The sequence below is a fragment of the Bison bison genome, unplaced genomic scaffold (assembly GCF_000754665.1).
Source record: "Bison bison bison isolate TAMUID 2011002044 unplaced genomic scaffold, Bison_UMD1.0 scf7180017864270, whole genome shotgun sequence".
Taxonomy (NCBI): domain Eukaryota; kingdom Metazoa; phylum Chordata; class Mammalia; order Artiodactyla; family Bovidae; genus Bison; species Bison bison.
In genome coordinates, this window is record NW_011494842.1 from 5,976,605 (window position 1) to 5,993,731 (window position 17,127).

Below are 17,127 nucleotides of genomic sequence, written 5' to 3' on the forward strand. Positions count from 1 at the left end.
CCCCAACGGGATGGCTGGAGCACAGTCGTGCATAAGCGCGTGTCCATACACATACATCCACACACATACTCTTCTCTCTGTCTGGGCCCCATCAACCACCTTCAAGATCCTGGGCCGGGGGGAGCCCCGGGTACCTGTGCCCCCACAGAGGACTTGGTACTCAGCAGATGTTGCTGTGCATGTGGGGGGTTGGGACACTCTGGGGACCTGGGCACCTTCTCACCTCCCCTGGCCATTGTTCCGTCAATCTCTGACCTACCTGCGCCCTGCCAGCCTCTTCCACCGAGGTCTTGGGTCTCCTGGATGGCTGTGCGGCCCTCCCTGCCTCCCCTGCTAAACATGCAGTGCCCCCCACCCCCGCAGGTTGTGATGGCGGCTGCCGGCGTGGAGCCAGCCCGACTGCCTGGAGTGAGGACTCCTTCTCCCCCACACCTGCTGAGCACCAGCCCTCTGATCCTTCTCTTCAGGGGACCCCAGACTTCATCTTTGCAGTAATTGCATACCAGGGGTAGCCAAGTCAGAAAGATCCAGGTCCTCACTGCAGAGGCCTGCCAGACACCGCTTTGGCAGAATGAAAAATAAAACCCAAGGCCTAGACTGATCTTCCAGAATCTTCTGGTCCATTCCCAGCCTCCAAGCACTGGATGTTGGATTGGCGGGGTAGAGGGATCAGACAGTTTCCTCCTCCTCCCTTCCTGTGACACCAGCTTCTTGTTCTTCCCTCCAGAAAGGTGGCAAAAGTTAGTTACATGTATTCTTCAGCTGATGCTAGGAATAAACACCGCCCAATTCCTGGTGGCTGACGCCAACATACAGTGATTTCTTACACTACCGCACCGTGGGTCCGCCCGAGATCCAGCCTAGGCTGTTGCTTCTCCAGGACTCAGGGTTCGGCAGCACCACTGAACCACAGCCGAGGAAGTAGGGCAGACCCGCGCCAGCTCTCGAAGCCTCTGCCTCCCAGCCCCACTGTTGCTTCAGGTCACCAGCTAACGCAAGTTATGGAAAGTGACAGTCTCTCAGTCCTGTCCGACTCTCTGTGACCCCATGGACTATACAGTCCCTGGAACTCTCCAGGCCAGAATACTGGAGTGGGTAGCCGTTCCCTTCTCCAGGGGATCTTCCCAACCCAGGTATCGAACCCAGGTCTCCTGTGCTGCAGGCAGATTCTTTACCAGCTGAGCCACAAGGGAAGCCCACGGTCAGGCCCAATTTTCAAAGAGAGTAGGGAAGTGTGATCTTTTCTTGTGGCGGGAACTTTGGCAAATGGCCTTGGTGATTCTTCTGCCCGCTAGCCGATCCTGTCCCTCAGAGGGGCCCGAGTTCCCACCATCCACTTGGATGCTGGCTCTTGAGTCCAGCGTGGGCTGCTCTTACCCTTTCCTCCCTACCGCCTGTGTGCCCAGGACGCGGCCCTCGTCTCTCGAATTTCTGCTCCACGGTGCACGTCTTGTCTTTTCTCTTCCCGTCTCGGTGTGCCACCCCTTCCTCTGAGAGGCCCTCCTCCCACTTCCTGCTTGGAGAATCCCGAGGACAGAGGAGGCTGGCTACAGGCTACAGTTCACAGGGTCTCAAAGAGTCGGACACCTCCCGCCTCCTATCTCCAGTGCTGCTCGTGGGAGGCCTGGGGCTCCATCCCCAGTGGCTGGCCAGGAGGTGGGCCCCACTCCCGTCCATCTGAGCCCTTCCCATCTCTCCCTCCCTCGGATGTCCCAGAGCAGCAGCAGCCAGGTGGGGGAGCCCTCTGAGAATGTGTGGCCGCAGTCAGGCCCTGGTGCCCCCCCCACCCCCCGAGCCTGGATGGAGCTCGGAGGCCCCCTCACGCTTGCCTCTCCAGGGACTGGCTTCTGTGAGCACATGCGCATACCTGGTGCCCAGATTTGTCTGAGCTTGTTTTTGTCACTTCGAGCTATAACACACACTCATGGGGAACTTGTCCGTACCTGTGTCTGTTCTATCACAAGCAACAGACCACCCAAAATGTAGTTGTGATAACATTTCATAGAAACACACACACACAGCATGTCAGAGTGGTTAGACCTAAATAAGGTCTGTGCCTGGGTGAATAGTTACTCTCTCAAGGTCGGTTTCCTAGTTTGGACAGGGTACACAATTCTGTGGGGTCGCTGGAGGAGCTGGGTTGAAGGGTACAGGAGAAATTGCAGTACTGGTTTTGTATCTCTTTATGAGCCAAACGATTTCAAATGAAGAAGTTATAATAATAACACAAGGACTTCCCTGCTCGTCCAGGGGTTGAGACTCCACCCTTCTGCTGTAGGGGGTGCAGATTTGATCTTTGGTTGGGAACTAAGCTCCCCGTTATGCTACATGGCGCAGCCAAAAAATTCAAAAAGCGAAAACAACAGACTTAGTAGCTTAAAACAACACCAGGCATTTACTCCTGATCCTGCGATTTGGGCGCTGCTGGAGAGGGACGGCTGATCTCTGCTCACCTGGGACTGGGGCCCCAGCTGGGATGCTGCACCAGCTGGGGTTGGCAGGCATCTGTCTCCCCACAAGGTCCTTCAGCAAGGCAGCTGCGCCTCGTTACGTGGTGGCTCCAGGCCCAAGAGGGTGAAAGCAGGAGTGACAAGGCCCCCAATGCCTCCGACCAAAATTAGCCAGTGTCCCTCTGGCCACATTCCACTGGTCAAAGCTGACCCAGGGCCAACCTAGATTCAAGGAAGAAGAAATACCACTTGGATGCGTGTTTTCTGGGTCCAGCGTGGAATGGTCTTCCATGAGACGGAGGAAGTGGCAGAGAACCTGCGGCATCTTTAACTTACGGCCATCACTGATGTGATGGACAGGGAGGCCTGGCGTGCTGCGATTCATGGGGTCGCAAAGAGTCAGACACGACTGAGCGACTGATCTGATCTGATCACTGATGTACCAGAAGCTTCTGAATTTGCCCCAGGGTGTCTGGTCCAGCCTCCTCACTGGGGATGTGGGGATGGAGGCTGGAGAGCCGGCGGGGGTTGGGGGGTGGTCAGCCACGCAGAGGGGCGTGGGTTTAGGAGCAGAGCTGGACTGCTGACCCAGGGCTCACCCTACATCACCCCGGGGACGCCCCAGTCCCACACAGGGCAGCTTCGCCAGCCTGGCATCACCGCTTGGGATTCTGTTTTGCACGTGCTGGTGTTTGCAATCAAAAAGTTCAGCGGCCCTTCCAGTGTGCTTAAATTAGTCCCCACGAAAACCAAATCATTTCATTTGCAGAGAAGGGCTTAATTGCAAGGGGAACGAGGCAAAGGGAATTCTGTTGCCTGTTTTCATTGAAGAAAATTACTGTACTTTCCCCTGTCTTCTTTACTAAACAGAAGCAGCTTAGAAATTGGGCTGTAATCACCAGTGATACCTCTCCTACCCTTTCTTTTCAGAGCCTGCTCAGCATTCCCGGCTCCTGAGACCCTGCTCTGGGCCATTCTTGCCCACCCACCTGGCAGGGCAGCCTGATCCCAAGTCCTGGTGCTGGGCAGCATCTCCCCGGTTTGGCTGGAGTCTCACCTCGCCCCTGCGATGTTGAGAGGATTGCCTGAGATGTTACTGGGGCCTCAGCCAGGGACTGGCCCACGCTCTTGGCAGGAAGAAACACCTCATCCCTTTCTTCAGAAAACACATGAAGTGGACTTCTCTGGTGGTCCAGTGGTTAAGATTCTGTGTTTCCAATGCAGGAGATGTGAGTTCGATCCCTGGTCGGGGAATTAAGATCCCATACGCCACAGTGGGGGAAAAAGAAAAAAAAAGAAAACACATGAAATCTGCTCCAAGCCCCTACTCACCAGGGCTGCAGAGAAGTTCCATTTTGAACGAAGAGCATCCCCATTAGCATCTTATGCAAATCCTAGGGCTGGTCATGTATGGATGTGAGAGTTGGACTGTAAAGAAAGCTGAGCGCCGAAGAATGGATGCTTTTGAACTGTGGTGTTGGAGAAGACTCTTGAGAGTCTGCTGGACTGCAAGGAGATCCAACTAGTCCATCCTAAAGAAAATCAGTCCTGAATATTCATCAGAAGGACTGATGCTGAAGTTGAAACTCCAATACTTTGGCCACCTGATGTCAAGAACTGACTCATTTGAAAAGACCCTGATGCTGGGAAAAGATTGAAGGCAGGAGGAGAAGGGGACGACAGAGGATGAGATAATTGCATGGCATCACCGACTCAATGGACATGAGTTTGAGTAAGCTCGGGGAGTTGGTGATGGACAGGGAGGCCTGGTGTGCTGCAGTCCATGGGGTCGCAAAGAGTCGGACACAACTGAGCAACTGAACTGAACTGAGGGCTGGTGTGCTTTAGTGCCTGGCAGAAGGTAGGGAGCCTGGGCCGTCTGCACCTTCTGTCCTTTGATGCTGTGGGCTGGCAAGTCCTTGGGGCTCGGTCCCATAGGAGGTGCATGAGGAAGCGAAATTTGTAGCACTTCCTGTGTTGAGAGAAATGAAGGAGGGCTGGGCCTAGAGAGTGTGCAGGGTGGGGTGCAGCCAGTTCCCCATGGGGATAGCGGTCGGGAGGAGATCAGGGTTGGGAGAGGCAAGCACAGAGGCTCAGAGGCAGCAGTGGGCCTGGGGAGGGCCACAAGGCGTGTGGCCTGAGTGGAGGGAGGAGCAGGGGCCGCGGGAGCCTCCAGGGTCTCTGTGAGGTCCTGGTTGTTTGTCTGGAACGAGGTGGTTCCATTCTGTTCCGGCAAACCCTCAGCAACTCAACAGATTCCCCTTCTTTGGAGAAGAAAAGAGAGGCAGGCCATCTAGGGTCACACCCTGGCTCCATTACCTTCCTGACCTCTCCGAGCCTGTCCCCCCCAGGAGCGGGTAACAACAGCACCCGCCCCCTGGGGGCGTCATGAGCGCATCGGGAAGCTATCATATGTTGACTAATTTTATCATGTCTTTTAAAAGAACTTCCTCTGCTACAGGGATACGCTGAGTAGCCCCAGTTGGTCCTGAGAAGGTGGGTCTCCACCTCCACCCCCTGGAAACACAGCACCCGGCGGAATGCTGCCCCTCACTCACCAGCCCCTCCTTTTCAGAGGACCCTCTGTCCAGATCCTTTTCTCTCAAGCTTGCTCAGGGATGGGAGTGCAGAGCTGACCCGGCTGCCCAAGAGGTGCTGCTCCCTGAGTAACTGCTCCCCTTATCCCCCCCTTTGGGGGAGGCCGACAGGATAATGGATTTGAGTCCACACACCTGTCTCAACAAAAGGGTTTTTTTTTTTGAGGCTCAAAGTCAATGGTGTATTAATTAAGGGGGAACAGCTGCTAACTACTGCAGTTCTTATGATAAGTCAGTGACAAACGGCTGTGTTTACCTTTTTCCCAAGCAGAGACTCTGGAAGGTGGCCTGGAGGTCCTGGGTGGATGTCCACAGGCGAGATTTGTGGGGTGCACCTCCCGCTTCCTCAGCCATCAAGCTTCTTTACTGGTGACCCCCAAGCCCGAGAGGGCCGTTCGTCCCCGAGGAGGACAGGGCTGTGGCCTGGGGAGCCGAGGAAGGGACCAGCGGAAACTTCTCAACAGTGGGCCCCCCCAAAGATGCCCTCAGACCCCTTCCTCACGCAAATCCCACTGCCTCGTGCTGTTCCTAGGGAAATGAGAGCTGCTGAAAGGGGGGGCTTGGCCCTTCAAAGCTGAGAAAGGCTGCAGAGCTGAGTGGAGCTGCCTGCAGGACTGAGGATGTTGCTTGCCCGCCTGGGGCCTTTGTGCCAGGTGCTCTCCACCATAAAGGAAGGGGCTGGGCGGCGGGGGCCTTTTGTTATTTCCTTTATTTTGATCTTGCTCCTGCTCTCCAAACAGCTTCACAGAAATAGAACCTGGCGTTAGCTCCCTTCTCAACTTAAGACAAAACACGGCAGCGGGGAAAATCTTGCACTGAAAATCAGAAATGGGAAGATGGGTTTGTTTTTTCCAGGGTTGTGTTTCTGGGTCCTTGACTATCAATTTACCCACCATGTTTCCAGCTGATGGGAGGATGGCAGGATGGTGCTAACCTGCCAATCGCACCCATGTGGCCGGGCAGTGGAGTGGCCTTCATCCCAGGCTGACCCAGGAAGGCCCACTGCACATGGCGCTGACCCCCACTGCTAGCAGCTCACCCGCTGTGCCCCCAGGGTACAGGCAATGCTGGTAGAGAGCAGTAGGACCCTCAAAGCCCTCCCAGCAACCCTCTGACTCCACTGGAGGGACTCCCACACATCCCGAGCTGTGTTCTCCCCAGTGGCCAGCCCTGAAGAGACAAGTTTGCCATCAATGTCCACTTCCTGCTTCCCTAGGAGTCACCATCAGTGGCCGAGACACCCCGTCCAACTTCACCCGGCTCTTTCTCTCCTTCCTACGGCAGGTGCTCAGCACCTCTGGGAGCCTCTGTGGCCTTGAGGGAGGCAGAAATGGGGCAAGAGAAAGTGGCCCCCGCTTCTTACTACCCAGAGCCCAGGCATACATCTTTTGAGTTCAACCTGCAGGGCAGCATCATCACACCGTGTTATAAAGTGGAAACTGAGGGTCCAAGGTATGTGGTTTGCCTGAGGCCGCTCCAGCCTTCTCTCGCAGAATAAGTCTCCCTGGCCAGCGCTTAATAACTCTGCACGTTGCCTCTCCTTACATATTGCTTTGAGGGGAGAGGGAAAGAACCACGGACGAGAACCACATCCATTTTTAATAAGCATTTATTTATCCAAGAGTTTCAGCCCTGATAGTGAAGCCTGTTGCAGTTTCTTCTGGCTGGAGCCTGCTTATGAGACCTGCTTTGCCACGGGGCAGGCGCTGGGATTCCAGGCCCGCCCATCACCCCAGACATAAGAAAAAATGAGACAGCATTGCTCAAATGAGGGAGACTGGCGCTTTATTAAGGAAACAAAAAATACCAGTAAGACCAGAGAGGTGCTTAAAGCCTTTTGGAGGCAGCTGTTCCGTCTCCTCGGCTCGTCCCCTCCCCCGCCCGCCGCGGACCAGAGCCCGCGGGGATGTGGCTCACCCGGAGGGGCCCCAGCCCTGAGCTCATCAGGCCCCCGCGAGGGTTTGGAGGCGCTCCGCCGGCGGGGAGGGCGGGGCGCTTAGGGCTAGAGCCCGGGGGCGGCAGGGGGCGCCCTCACTCCCGCCTGGAGCCCAGCAGCCGATGTTCCGGCAAATCGCCCCGGGGCGGGGAGGCCACCGTCAACCCAGCGATCCTCACCCACCGGGAGTTCCAGGCTCCGCGGGGCCGCCCAGCTGGCGGCAGCCCGACTCGCCTCTCCGCGGGGTTCCTTCCGAGAGGTCACCCCAGCTGCTCAGGCCCCCCAGCCAGAGCCCTCGCGCGGCCAGACCGTGTCTAAACAGTTCTCCTAGGGTACTTAACTTCCAGCCCCTTCCCCTCGGGATCACAGGCCCCACCCAGCTCGAGGAGGCTTTCTCCCTCACTCCTGGGCTCCCCAGGAACACCCCGCGAAGGCACATGACCGAGCTGCTCCCCAGGCCCTGCTGCCCCAGCCCGCCACCCCAAACCACCTCCCGCGGGCGCGGTGGGCTCACCGGGCACACACTTGCTCTGCAAGGGCTCATGGCCCCTGCGCTTTTATTTCTTCGTGAAAAACCAACCCCTCTCCTCTTTGTGCCAGCAACACTGGGTAGACAGGATGGCCAGATGCAGAGGCAGCTGCCCCCTGGCTCCTCCCCTTGCCCTCTGAGGACGCTCACGTTTTCCCACGGAGCCCAGTCTCACACCTTTGGAACCAAGGTCAGGAGGCGGGCGAGTCAAGGCAAGTGTGAATTCAGCACCGGCAGGGCGTAGCCCTCTCGTGTCCGTCCCAGAGGCGACTGGCCTGGGACAGGCTGATTAGGTACCGCCCCCGCCCAGGGTTTATCGCTCTGAGTCAGAGAAGGAAGAGGGCTTAGTCCATCTCCACACCAGCATATCTTCCCCGGCCACGCGGTGGGACTCCGTCTGGATCCGGGATTCGTTGGAGGCCAGGAACTCCACCGCCCGGTCCCACACTCGCTTCATGCGCCTCCTGCAGAGAGGGGGAGGGGAAGCTCAGGAGGCCAGACGGCCCAGGGCTGCCAAGGGAGGTGGGCTGTGGATGCCCTCTGTACCAAAGCAGGGAGCTCACCCAGAATTTATCTATCTGCGGGAAGAGTGGTCAGGTGCTAACAGGGCTCTTGCAGAGAAGAGAAATTTCGTGAGCCCAGAGAAAGGCTTCCTCAACCTTCTCTGCTCCAAAAGCTTTCAGTTAAAGGGAGCTGAAAGGAGCTGCAGCTCCCCGCCCCCCACCCCAGGTGTCCAAGTGGGAAGACTCTTGCCAGGACTTGATACTGCAGCAGGCCCGCCGCCCCCCCTCCAGTGAGGGCTGCATTTTAATGTCTCGTGTGGGCCAATTAGACAGTGACCACTGGGCTGTTAAGTCCAGACTCCACAGCACTTCAGGGGATGGGGCTGAACTAAGCCTCCAGCGGGGGAGGCCTGGACGCTGGAGCTGCCTGTGGAAACAGAGCCACTAGGTCGGGCAGTCTTTGCAGTGATCAGAGTCCCTGCTCTTTGGGGTCCCCGGGGCCCTGCACCCCCTCAGACAGCCTCCTAGTTTCTCTTTGCTCCTCTAGACCAGACAGGAAGATCCCAGGGCGGTGGGGGAGGGCTGCTCTGATGTCTACCCTTTGGTGAGACCCAGCCTCATGTCTGACTGCAGACCACTCCCCAGCACCCCAAGCATGCAATGAATGTTGGGGGGTGTGTGGAGCAGGGGGGTTCAGCGGGGAGCGCGGATGGAGCGAAGCTCCGGAGGTGGCTCCTGACTCAGGAGGCAGAGTGGGGTCTCGGGGCTTTCTTCCCGGGGAGGTCAGGTCCAAACCCCAGGGCTGTTCAGCAGTCCTCACTTGGCTGGTCTGGCCCTGGCTCCGGGGACCGAGACCTTCACAGCGGCTCCTGAGCGGGGAGGGCCTCACTCGGTCCCTTCCCGGGCCGCCCATTATCAGGTGATGAGCAAGCTGGCCTGCGTGCCTCCCCAAACCAGCTCTTCAGAGCTCCCTCACCGCCCACAAGCAGGCCCTCCCCGCAGGGCAGCGTGTGCACGCAGGGCTGACTGATCGCCTGTGTCCCCATGAGCCAAGGGCTCGGCTGCCCTGACTGAGCGCCCACCAGCGGCCTCCCCGAGAGCTGGAGGGCTGCGGTGGCCTCGTGCGGGGGCCCACTGGTCATCCTACACCCTGTCAGTCTGCTTGAAGTTCCCTGCCTGTCGCCATCCTGGGGCTGGGGTGGATGTGAGTGCGCCTCAGCATCTTCACATCTTCCAGCTCCTCCTGGACTGACAACCAGAGAGCCCGGCACTGGGAACATAGAAAGGGCGCCAGCCCACGGTCTCCGAGCAGCTTCCTCACCGTCCTTGTGCCTCAGTGTCCTCATCTGTAAAGTGGGGTCCTCGCTGTTCCCCCCACCCCCCAGGACCATGCTGAAGGTGGAGTGAGAGAGCGCGGCACCTGGCCGGAGAACTCGGTAGAGTGTGAGCCCACACTGCAGTGGGCCCTCCCTGCTGGCCACCTCCTGGGACTCTGGCCCCCGATTCTATCCCACCCCTGGGTTTGTCAGGGATCCATCCAGCATCTGCAGCCCACAGGGACAGAGGTCCCGGAGTCGTGCATGACAATGGCCGGCCAACTCCTTCCATGAGTCGTGAGCCCATTCACTGCTGTGAAACACTGTTTCCAAGTACAGGTGTGTGCATTCGTATATGGGAACTGGACTGTGTTATCTTAGGTAAGACGTGTTTCTGACTGTGCATCATGGCTAATGACGTGTGAAAAACAACCTCCTCTTCCTCGCCAGTGACTGATTCAAGGAGAGATGAGTCACTGGCCAGTGGAACCTCAGAGGTGTGTCCCCGGAGGCTCCTGGAGATGCTTTTCCCGCTCAGGAGAGCGGCAGGGGGCCCACCTCCCCTCCACCGGCTACACGGCCGGTGCTGCTCTGCCTGTCGGCCGCCACTCTGTGCCCACACAGACCGCCGGCCTGCTGACAGCATCCGCAGAGGGCAGGAGCAGGAGAGCCCCAGAGCGGTGGGACCAGAGACCTGACCGTGCTGTCCCTGACCTCCATTCATGGAACCCGTCAGGTCCTTCCCTGCAGAGCCACTCAGGAGGAAAGGAGACCGAGGACTCACTGTCCAGAGCACCCATCAGTATCAGCACCAACAGTGCGGCGTCTCCAGAGCAGTGGCAGCAGCAGGGCAGAGGCAGGGATGGAGCCTCAGGCTGGGACCTGGGGCTGACCCGCCCCCGCATGCACGACTGGCCCGGGGCCCTCAGAGAGGTCCGAGCGGGGACTCACCGGCTCTGCGGAGGGATCAGGGTGTCGCGCACGTGCAGGATGCCCACGTATGGGTAGCGCTCCATGTCCTGCTCCCAGTCCACGTAGTGGTCCTGGACCACGTCTGTGGGACAGAGGGCGCTGTTCAGGGTGAGGCCCCGCGGTGGGGGGCCAGCAGCCCTCCCCCCGGGGCCACGCACCTATGATCTTCTTCACCATTTCATACATGGCCTGCTCCTCCTCTTCCAACTTCCGCCACCGGTACTTCAGGAGGATCAGGAGCCCCCACAGGAAGGCCAAGCCTGGGAGGGGACAAAGCGCGGTTAATCCCGCCCGCCACTTTCCCTGGCCAGGAGCCCACTGGCTCTCACGGGGCAGGGGGCTGTGCTGGAGGCTGAGGGGGTGGCGTCCCAACTGTGTGAGACCCGGGCTAGCAAGCAGGAGGCGGAGGATGGGACATGCGGGGTGGGGGAGACAAGCTGTTCAGTGGTCATCTTCCTCCCGCCGGCTGTCATCAGAGCGGCGTCCCTAGTCCTCCTCCCAGCCTCGTTCCCGGGCTTTCATCTTCTCCCTTGCGAACCAGAACTCGCGATTCATACATATACACATGCCAAGCCCTTTGTATTCGAGATGCTGCTGCCGATAATGATGTCTGTGCCTGCCCGCGTTGGGAAGGGAGCCGTGCGCACGCCCAGACGGCCTGTGATTTGTAAGCCGGCTCTCTGCAGAGTCAGGCAGCTTCTGTGACACGGCCTTTTGCCTTCACAGACGCCCCAAGGTCTCCGCTCAAAGGCAGCCCCTGATGTTGGGAGACTCCCCTTTGCTGCTCAGCGCCCCGGGCCTGGATCGCTTTCGTCAGGCATCTGCAGCTCCTCAGCAGGTGCTCACATTGTTCAGGGAGTAAAAATCAGGCCAAGCTCCGGCTGCGTCTTTCCTGCCGTGAGGCCTGCACTCTGGAGCCCGGGGAAGGACGGTGCCCAACTGTAGCCCAGGCCAGGTGCCCCTTCGGGATACTGATGGCCCCCACCCCAAACCAAGAGTTTCTAGTTAATCTTTGTGCGCCGGCTGCCGGGCCTCCGGAGGAAAGCTGACCAGGGTGGTGGCGGACCGCGTCACCTCCATTTCGCTGGACAGACCTCAGGTCACTGGGCAGAATGAACTCCGCCGGCCTGGGTTCTAGACCTTGTCTCCTGTGTTCCAAGTGCTGCTGAGCTGGGCTGCCGGGAGGCGCTGCGGGCGGGGCAGGGGGGCAGGGCGGCAGGACTTACACCAGAAGAAGATGAGCAGGTTGGTGACAGCTGTGAGCAGGGCGCGGCTCAGGCGGCAGCCAACACCCATGCGGGGCCGCGAGGACTCCAGGCAGACCACCTTGTCCACCGTGGTCACCAGCTCAGATGGGTCCTCCCCTTTCAACCTGAGACAGGACACAGGGCTGTAAACAGGTTCAAAAGCCCTGAGGAGCCGCTGTAGAAGCCTCACTTTGAGCAGAAAGAGGAGGAAGGAGGGGCTGGGAAGCCTCCACTTGCTGATAAAATAGACTTGTACCCTGGCTGCACTCTTTCCAGAAATTTCCCACGTTGGCTACTTAGAAAGAATAAAGCTTTAAAGATGGCAGCAGGCTTGAACCCCTGCCGCTAAAGTGACGCCCCCCTCTGTTGGGTCGTTGACAACCCCTCTCAGCGTGTGGAAGATTAAACTGTAAATTGCATTCCCACCCCCCAGCACAGAGAAATGGAGATGTTTACGGAATCGCTGGCTTTGCGAGGCATGGCGAGGGATTGAAACAGTCTGGGAGGGGGTGCTTCTCCTTGGCGACGAGGAGGCACGTCGGCTGTTTAAGTGCAGAGGCCACGGGGCCCCGCAGCACAAACAGGCCCGGCTCCTAGAGGCCAGACCCCAGCCCCAGCGAGGGGGGCATCAGGACGCTGGGAGACGCCACCGACCCCCGTCCTTCTAGGAGGCGACAAGCCCCTGCTCTGGACCGCACGGTGAATGGCTGGTGCTTGAACTGTTGGGATTTCTCACGACCGACTTCTTTAAAAAATTTTTTTTCACATTGAAGCATAGTTGATTTACAGTGTCGCGTCAATTACTCTGTACAGCAAAGTCCCACGACCTACTTCTAATGCTGGTCGCGGGGGCTGGGCTCAAGCCAAGCTGCCCCCTCCAACGGGAAAAGGCGGTGTCATCATTCCTGTGTTGGCTGCTTCGGCGTGTGCTGCCGAGGATAAAAATCCGTGTTCTTTGCCTTTTCTAACACTCGGGAAAATCGCTCAGCCACTCAGGGAAGGTTTATTATGATTTTTTTTAAAGCCAACGAATTCTAATCGTGCCATGCATCCAGTTATCAAGCTTCAGGCTCAGCTGCCCGAGGGGCTTCCGCTGGCTGCACTGCTGATGGAATTAGTAATTTGAGTGGATTAGAGAGGAAGAGAACAAAACCCCAGAGTGTGCTTTAGTATCAGCAGCTGTAGCCTGAACAGACACCTGAACCCTGAGGGGTGGGGGGTGACGAGGCAGGGTCTCCCCAGCAGGGGACTCCCGCATCTGCAAGTGGCTGGTGCCCCCACCGCTGGGCTGAGGAGCCAGTCGGGGGCCTTTCAGGAGGGTGAGTGCGCTGTTTCTGCGAACCATGCTCACCAGGGACAGGAACAGGCCAAACCGCCCAGCTGGAATAAAACCCGGTCTCTCCATTTACAGTTTCCATACTGAGTGAAACCAACATACAGAATCGCCTCATCTACAAATGAAAATTAGCACCAAGGCAAGGCAGCACAGAAAAGTGCCTTCGCCAGCAAAGCGTGGGGGCCAGCGACAGGAAGGGGCATGGCCTGAGTTACTTCAAACAGGTGTAGCTGGACTGCCAGGCAGTCACCCTGACGTTTGGATTTTTGCGTCCCATCCTAAACTGCTCCTCCTGTGGCATCGCTGACCCTTCTCCCTCCACCGCCCAGCTTCAGGCCTGGCCCTTCACGACTTAGCTGGGAGACCTGGCCTCCACCTCCGGGCCCCAGACACCAGAGCTGCTGGGCAAGGACAGGGCCTTACTCACCAGATGCCCACGTCCTTGTTACTGCTCAGTATCCAAGTCAGCGCGGCTTCAAACTTGGTGGAGGAGCTGCTGGTCACATTCTGTGGGAGGGGGCAGGGGAGATTAGTGCTCCGTCTGGGCGGGGGAGATTAGTGCTCCGTCTGGGCAGAGCAGCTGGGTCATGGAAGCCCCCCTTTGTCCTCCGTGTGCCCCCTAGCCCCACTCCACTAAACGCATAGCAAACTGGTGGGATGGCGATCTGGGGCAGATGATCCCGGAGAAGAGGCTGTAACTGGAGGAGGTGATGCGGAAGTGCGCGTGGGAAAACGGGGCAGGTCTGCGGCAGCTGGAGGAATGCAGTTTCCTTAAGGGCCGCGGTGCCAGGCCAGAGAGCTGGCGGCTCATCTGGATGGACGTGGAAGACGACGTTGGGGCAGGGGCCCTCCCTGCGGCCAGAGCCGGCCGTGTGGCCTTGTGCAAAGACCCTCCCCTCTCCGGGCCCCAGGTGCCTCATCGGTGAAATGAAAACTGGATGAGGTGATCCCTTGGGTCTCTCTCTGCTGGCTCTAAAACCTGTAATTCTGTCCACCTGAGGCCACATCGAAAATCAAAAGGACCCGGAGCAACCTTGGTGGTAATCCTAAGGGGGAAGTGAAATGGCAGGTGAAATATCTTAAATAAGCTGCTGAGAAGGGGAAAATGAGCCAGAAGAGGAGCAAGTCACAGGACTGCTCCGGGAAGGGGCAGGGCAGTGGCCCGGTCAGCTGGCTGGGGGGCAATGGGTCAGGGGCGAGCTGCCTGCAGGCCGGGCCCTGGCTCTCAGCTCACCCTGGGCCCAGTCACCCCACTGCTGCCTTAACTTCAGGGAGCCGAGCACTCAACTGTGTTAAAAAAAAAAAAAAAAAATCTTTTTTTTTTATTTTTTTTTTTTTTAAAGGGAAAGCAAACAAGCCAAAAAGCAAACACAAAACAAGGGAAAAAAAACAAAACAAAACACAGGGCTTGAAAGATCAATACAGAACACCAGGGCTTCCGGGGAATGGACGCACACGGCAGCCTACTTACTGCTATATATTCCTGGGCTTCCGTGACAGGAATGCATTTGCTCTTTAGCTTCTCTGGATTTCCACATTCAAAATTACCTAGGACGGGAAAAAACACACATTCAAACACAAAGAGGTAAAAAAATTTACCTGGCAACCGACTGAACACGGCAGCAAGAATCAAGCCATCAGCTCTGACGGGGAGCGTGTGGCCCGCCGGCCCTGACAGCTGTGGGGCATCTTCACTGTGCAGCAAGATCAAAAGCCACTTAGCTTGGATCGAGGCCAGATCATTAAAACCTGACCTGCAAAGCAGTGCAGCAATTTGCATTAAATGACTAAAAAGCTGCCCAATACCAAGGTCTGTTTGCAATTGATCCCTAAAAGGATCAGACAGACAGCTCTGGAAGGTACTGGGATGGGACTATAAATAAACGCAGCCTAGGAAAAAGAAAGGCAGGGAGCGCTGCACTGCAGGGTTTCTGACTGGTCACAGGCTGGTGACCTAGAATGCCAGGTTTTGAGGGGCCCTGGGGAGTGATGGCCAAGGAAGAAGGGGTGTCTGTGTGCTGGGACCTCGGCACGGTGCCCCAAAGCCCTCTGCTGAGCACCCTGTACAGCCGGCTCCCACTTAGGGTAGCTGGGAGCCTCGCCCTTCGTCCGGCCCAGGCTTCTAGGCCCGGCCCACGGACCAGCCCCTCTGAAAAGGCCCCAGCCATGGGGACCTCGTTTAGCCAGATCAGCTGGCCTTGGGGCCCCGCCACAGCCCTTAGCTCCCGATCACCCGCTGTGGCTCACTTGCCAGCAGCTGCTTTACCAGGAGACCCCATGGGAGCAGGGACTGTGTGAGGCTGGGCCTTAACCCCTCACCGGCCTGACTGCCCTCAGCCTGGCACAGCCTGGGCTCTGGATGGCCAGTCTGTATGTGTCTGTGTGCTGGGGAGAGAGTGGCTGAAGATAATATCACAAAATCCTGAGAATGAACTGAAGCCTGCTCCTCGCCCCCAGCAACCAGATCTTCCTACTTCAAAGCTGGCCTTGTCCTTCTGGGCCCCCTGAGACTCAGCTGGCTTCTCCCATGCTCCTGCCCGACCCCAGACTGCCCTACCCTGCTCAGGCTGCTGGGACCACTGCCTAGGTCTTCTGGTTTCCTTCTCTCCCCTTTCTCATCCATGTTTGGTCAACAAAGCTTTAAAATGATCCTGCTTAGACGACACTCTTCCACTCAAAGCGCTGCCTTCCCGCACCTGGCTCTCTGTCACTCCCCTGCTCCAAGCCTTCCTGCCTGCAGCATGGAGCTGCAACGGCCTGGCAACCATGGCTGACCAGGCGAGACTCACTCACGCTCCCTGTTTCTCCTTCCTCATGCAGCTGCTTCCAACCCCGACCCTGTAATTTCCTGCCTCTTTGGCCCTGCCTTTGCCCAACAAATACATATCTAATCCCACCTGGGCTTGAAGGCCTGGCACAGAGACCCCTTCCCCTGTGACACTTTCCTGACGGCTCCAGCCAAAAGGCACTGTGCCTCCCAGAACTTCTAGCCTCTTGGTTCCCATCTATCAGCATTTTATATCACCCCGTGGTCAGGGGGGTGGGTGGGCTGTCTCTTCTACTGGACCACAGGCAGTCTGTGGACAGGATCCTTGAGTCACCTTGTATCCTGCAAAGGCCAGCTCAGTGCCCCGTCCATAGCTGACCTCCAACAGGAGGAAGGGGACAGAGTATGGCCAGAGAGCCTGCACTCCTCTGCAGCCTGTCTCAGTGAGAGGCAAACCCTCAGAAGACAGCGGGTACCAGGCCCCCTGATAACAAGAGCCAGGACCGCGTATGGGGGGTGGGAGGGGGAGAACTGCCTGCTGGGATCCATAGTTTAAGAGTGGAGCTCCTCAGCGTCACCTCCTGGGGGCCTCGGTAAACCTCAGACTTTGATGCAATAGATTTGAGATGAGCCCGAGATGCTGTATTTCCAATAAGCTCCTGGGGGACACTGATGCTGCTGTGCTTGGACCACAACCGAGTCACAAAGGTTTCAAATACACCCTCCGGCCAGAATTTATATGCCAAACACCTGGGCCGAAACTGATTGTGATGCTGTGAGCCCCGACCCCGCCTCTCCTCCAGGGAGCTCACAGAGGCCCCTGTGACCAGCCTGGTCCCCTCGCAGTCAGGAGGGAGGAGGTGCAGAGCTGAGGCTCACAGGCTTGGCCCCGAGGGCTGAGGGCCGAGTCCAAGTCCACTCAACCTTGACCTCCCGGCGACAACCTTAGACAAGGGCTGGCCCTGTAGGTGAGCGGCACCCCTTGAACCTCCTGCAGACTGATGTCTGGTTTTTGTGATGAAGACCCTTAGCACAGGCACACGCCCTGAGCAGTCACCACGTCATCAGTGGTTCTGAGAGCCTCCTGGATACCAGGAGAGGACAGAGTATGACGATGCCACCTCGGGCCTCAAGGAACACGTTTACCAACGGAAACAGCGGCAGAGATTCCACACAGAGGCGTTTCCAGGGGGCGTCTTGGGAGGGGGTTGAGAAGGCCCTCTTCTAAAGAACGGCTCTTGGCTTTCATTTAGTTAAGAAAAGACAGACTAAGATCACTCGGTGAAATGGGGAGACTGAGGCCCTGAGATGTCAGGGACTGGTCCAGCGTCCCACGGGGGACACTGGGGTCCGTGACACCAGGGCCCCGGAGGGCGGGATGGGCCTGATGGTGCTCGGCCCACCACCCAGACCATTTGCTGCCTGCAGAAGCCTCTGCACCTGACCGGGCTGACCTGGTACAGGGAGGCCCTCC

General features: G+C 57.9%; 1 protein-coding gene across 1 annotated transcript in view; it reads right to left on the reverse strand.

Moving 5' to 3' along the window:
* Nucleotides 1-6,640: 6,640 nt before the first annotated feature.
* Nucleotides 6,641-17,127, reverse strand: part of LEMD2 (LEM domain containing 2) — a gene marked incomplete at its 5' end in the record, with an annotated part of 15,887 nt that continues 5,400 nt past the window's right edge. The window contains 6 exons of the mRNA XM_010848718.1: nt 6,641-7,976; nt 10,283-10,385; nt 10,462-10,563; nt 11,530-11,675; nt 13,314-13,393; nt 14,358-14,434. Of these exons, the coding sequence (XP_010847020.1) occupies nt 7,826-7,976; nt 10,283-10,385; nt 10,462-10,563; nt 11,530-11,675; nt 13,314-13,393; nt 14,358-14,434 (659 nt within the window). The remainder of the gene's footprint in view (nt 7,977-10,282; nt 10,386-10,461; nt 10,564-11,529; nt 11,676-13,313; nt 13,394-14,357; nt 14,435-17,127) is intronic.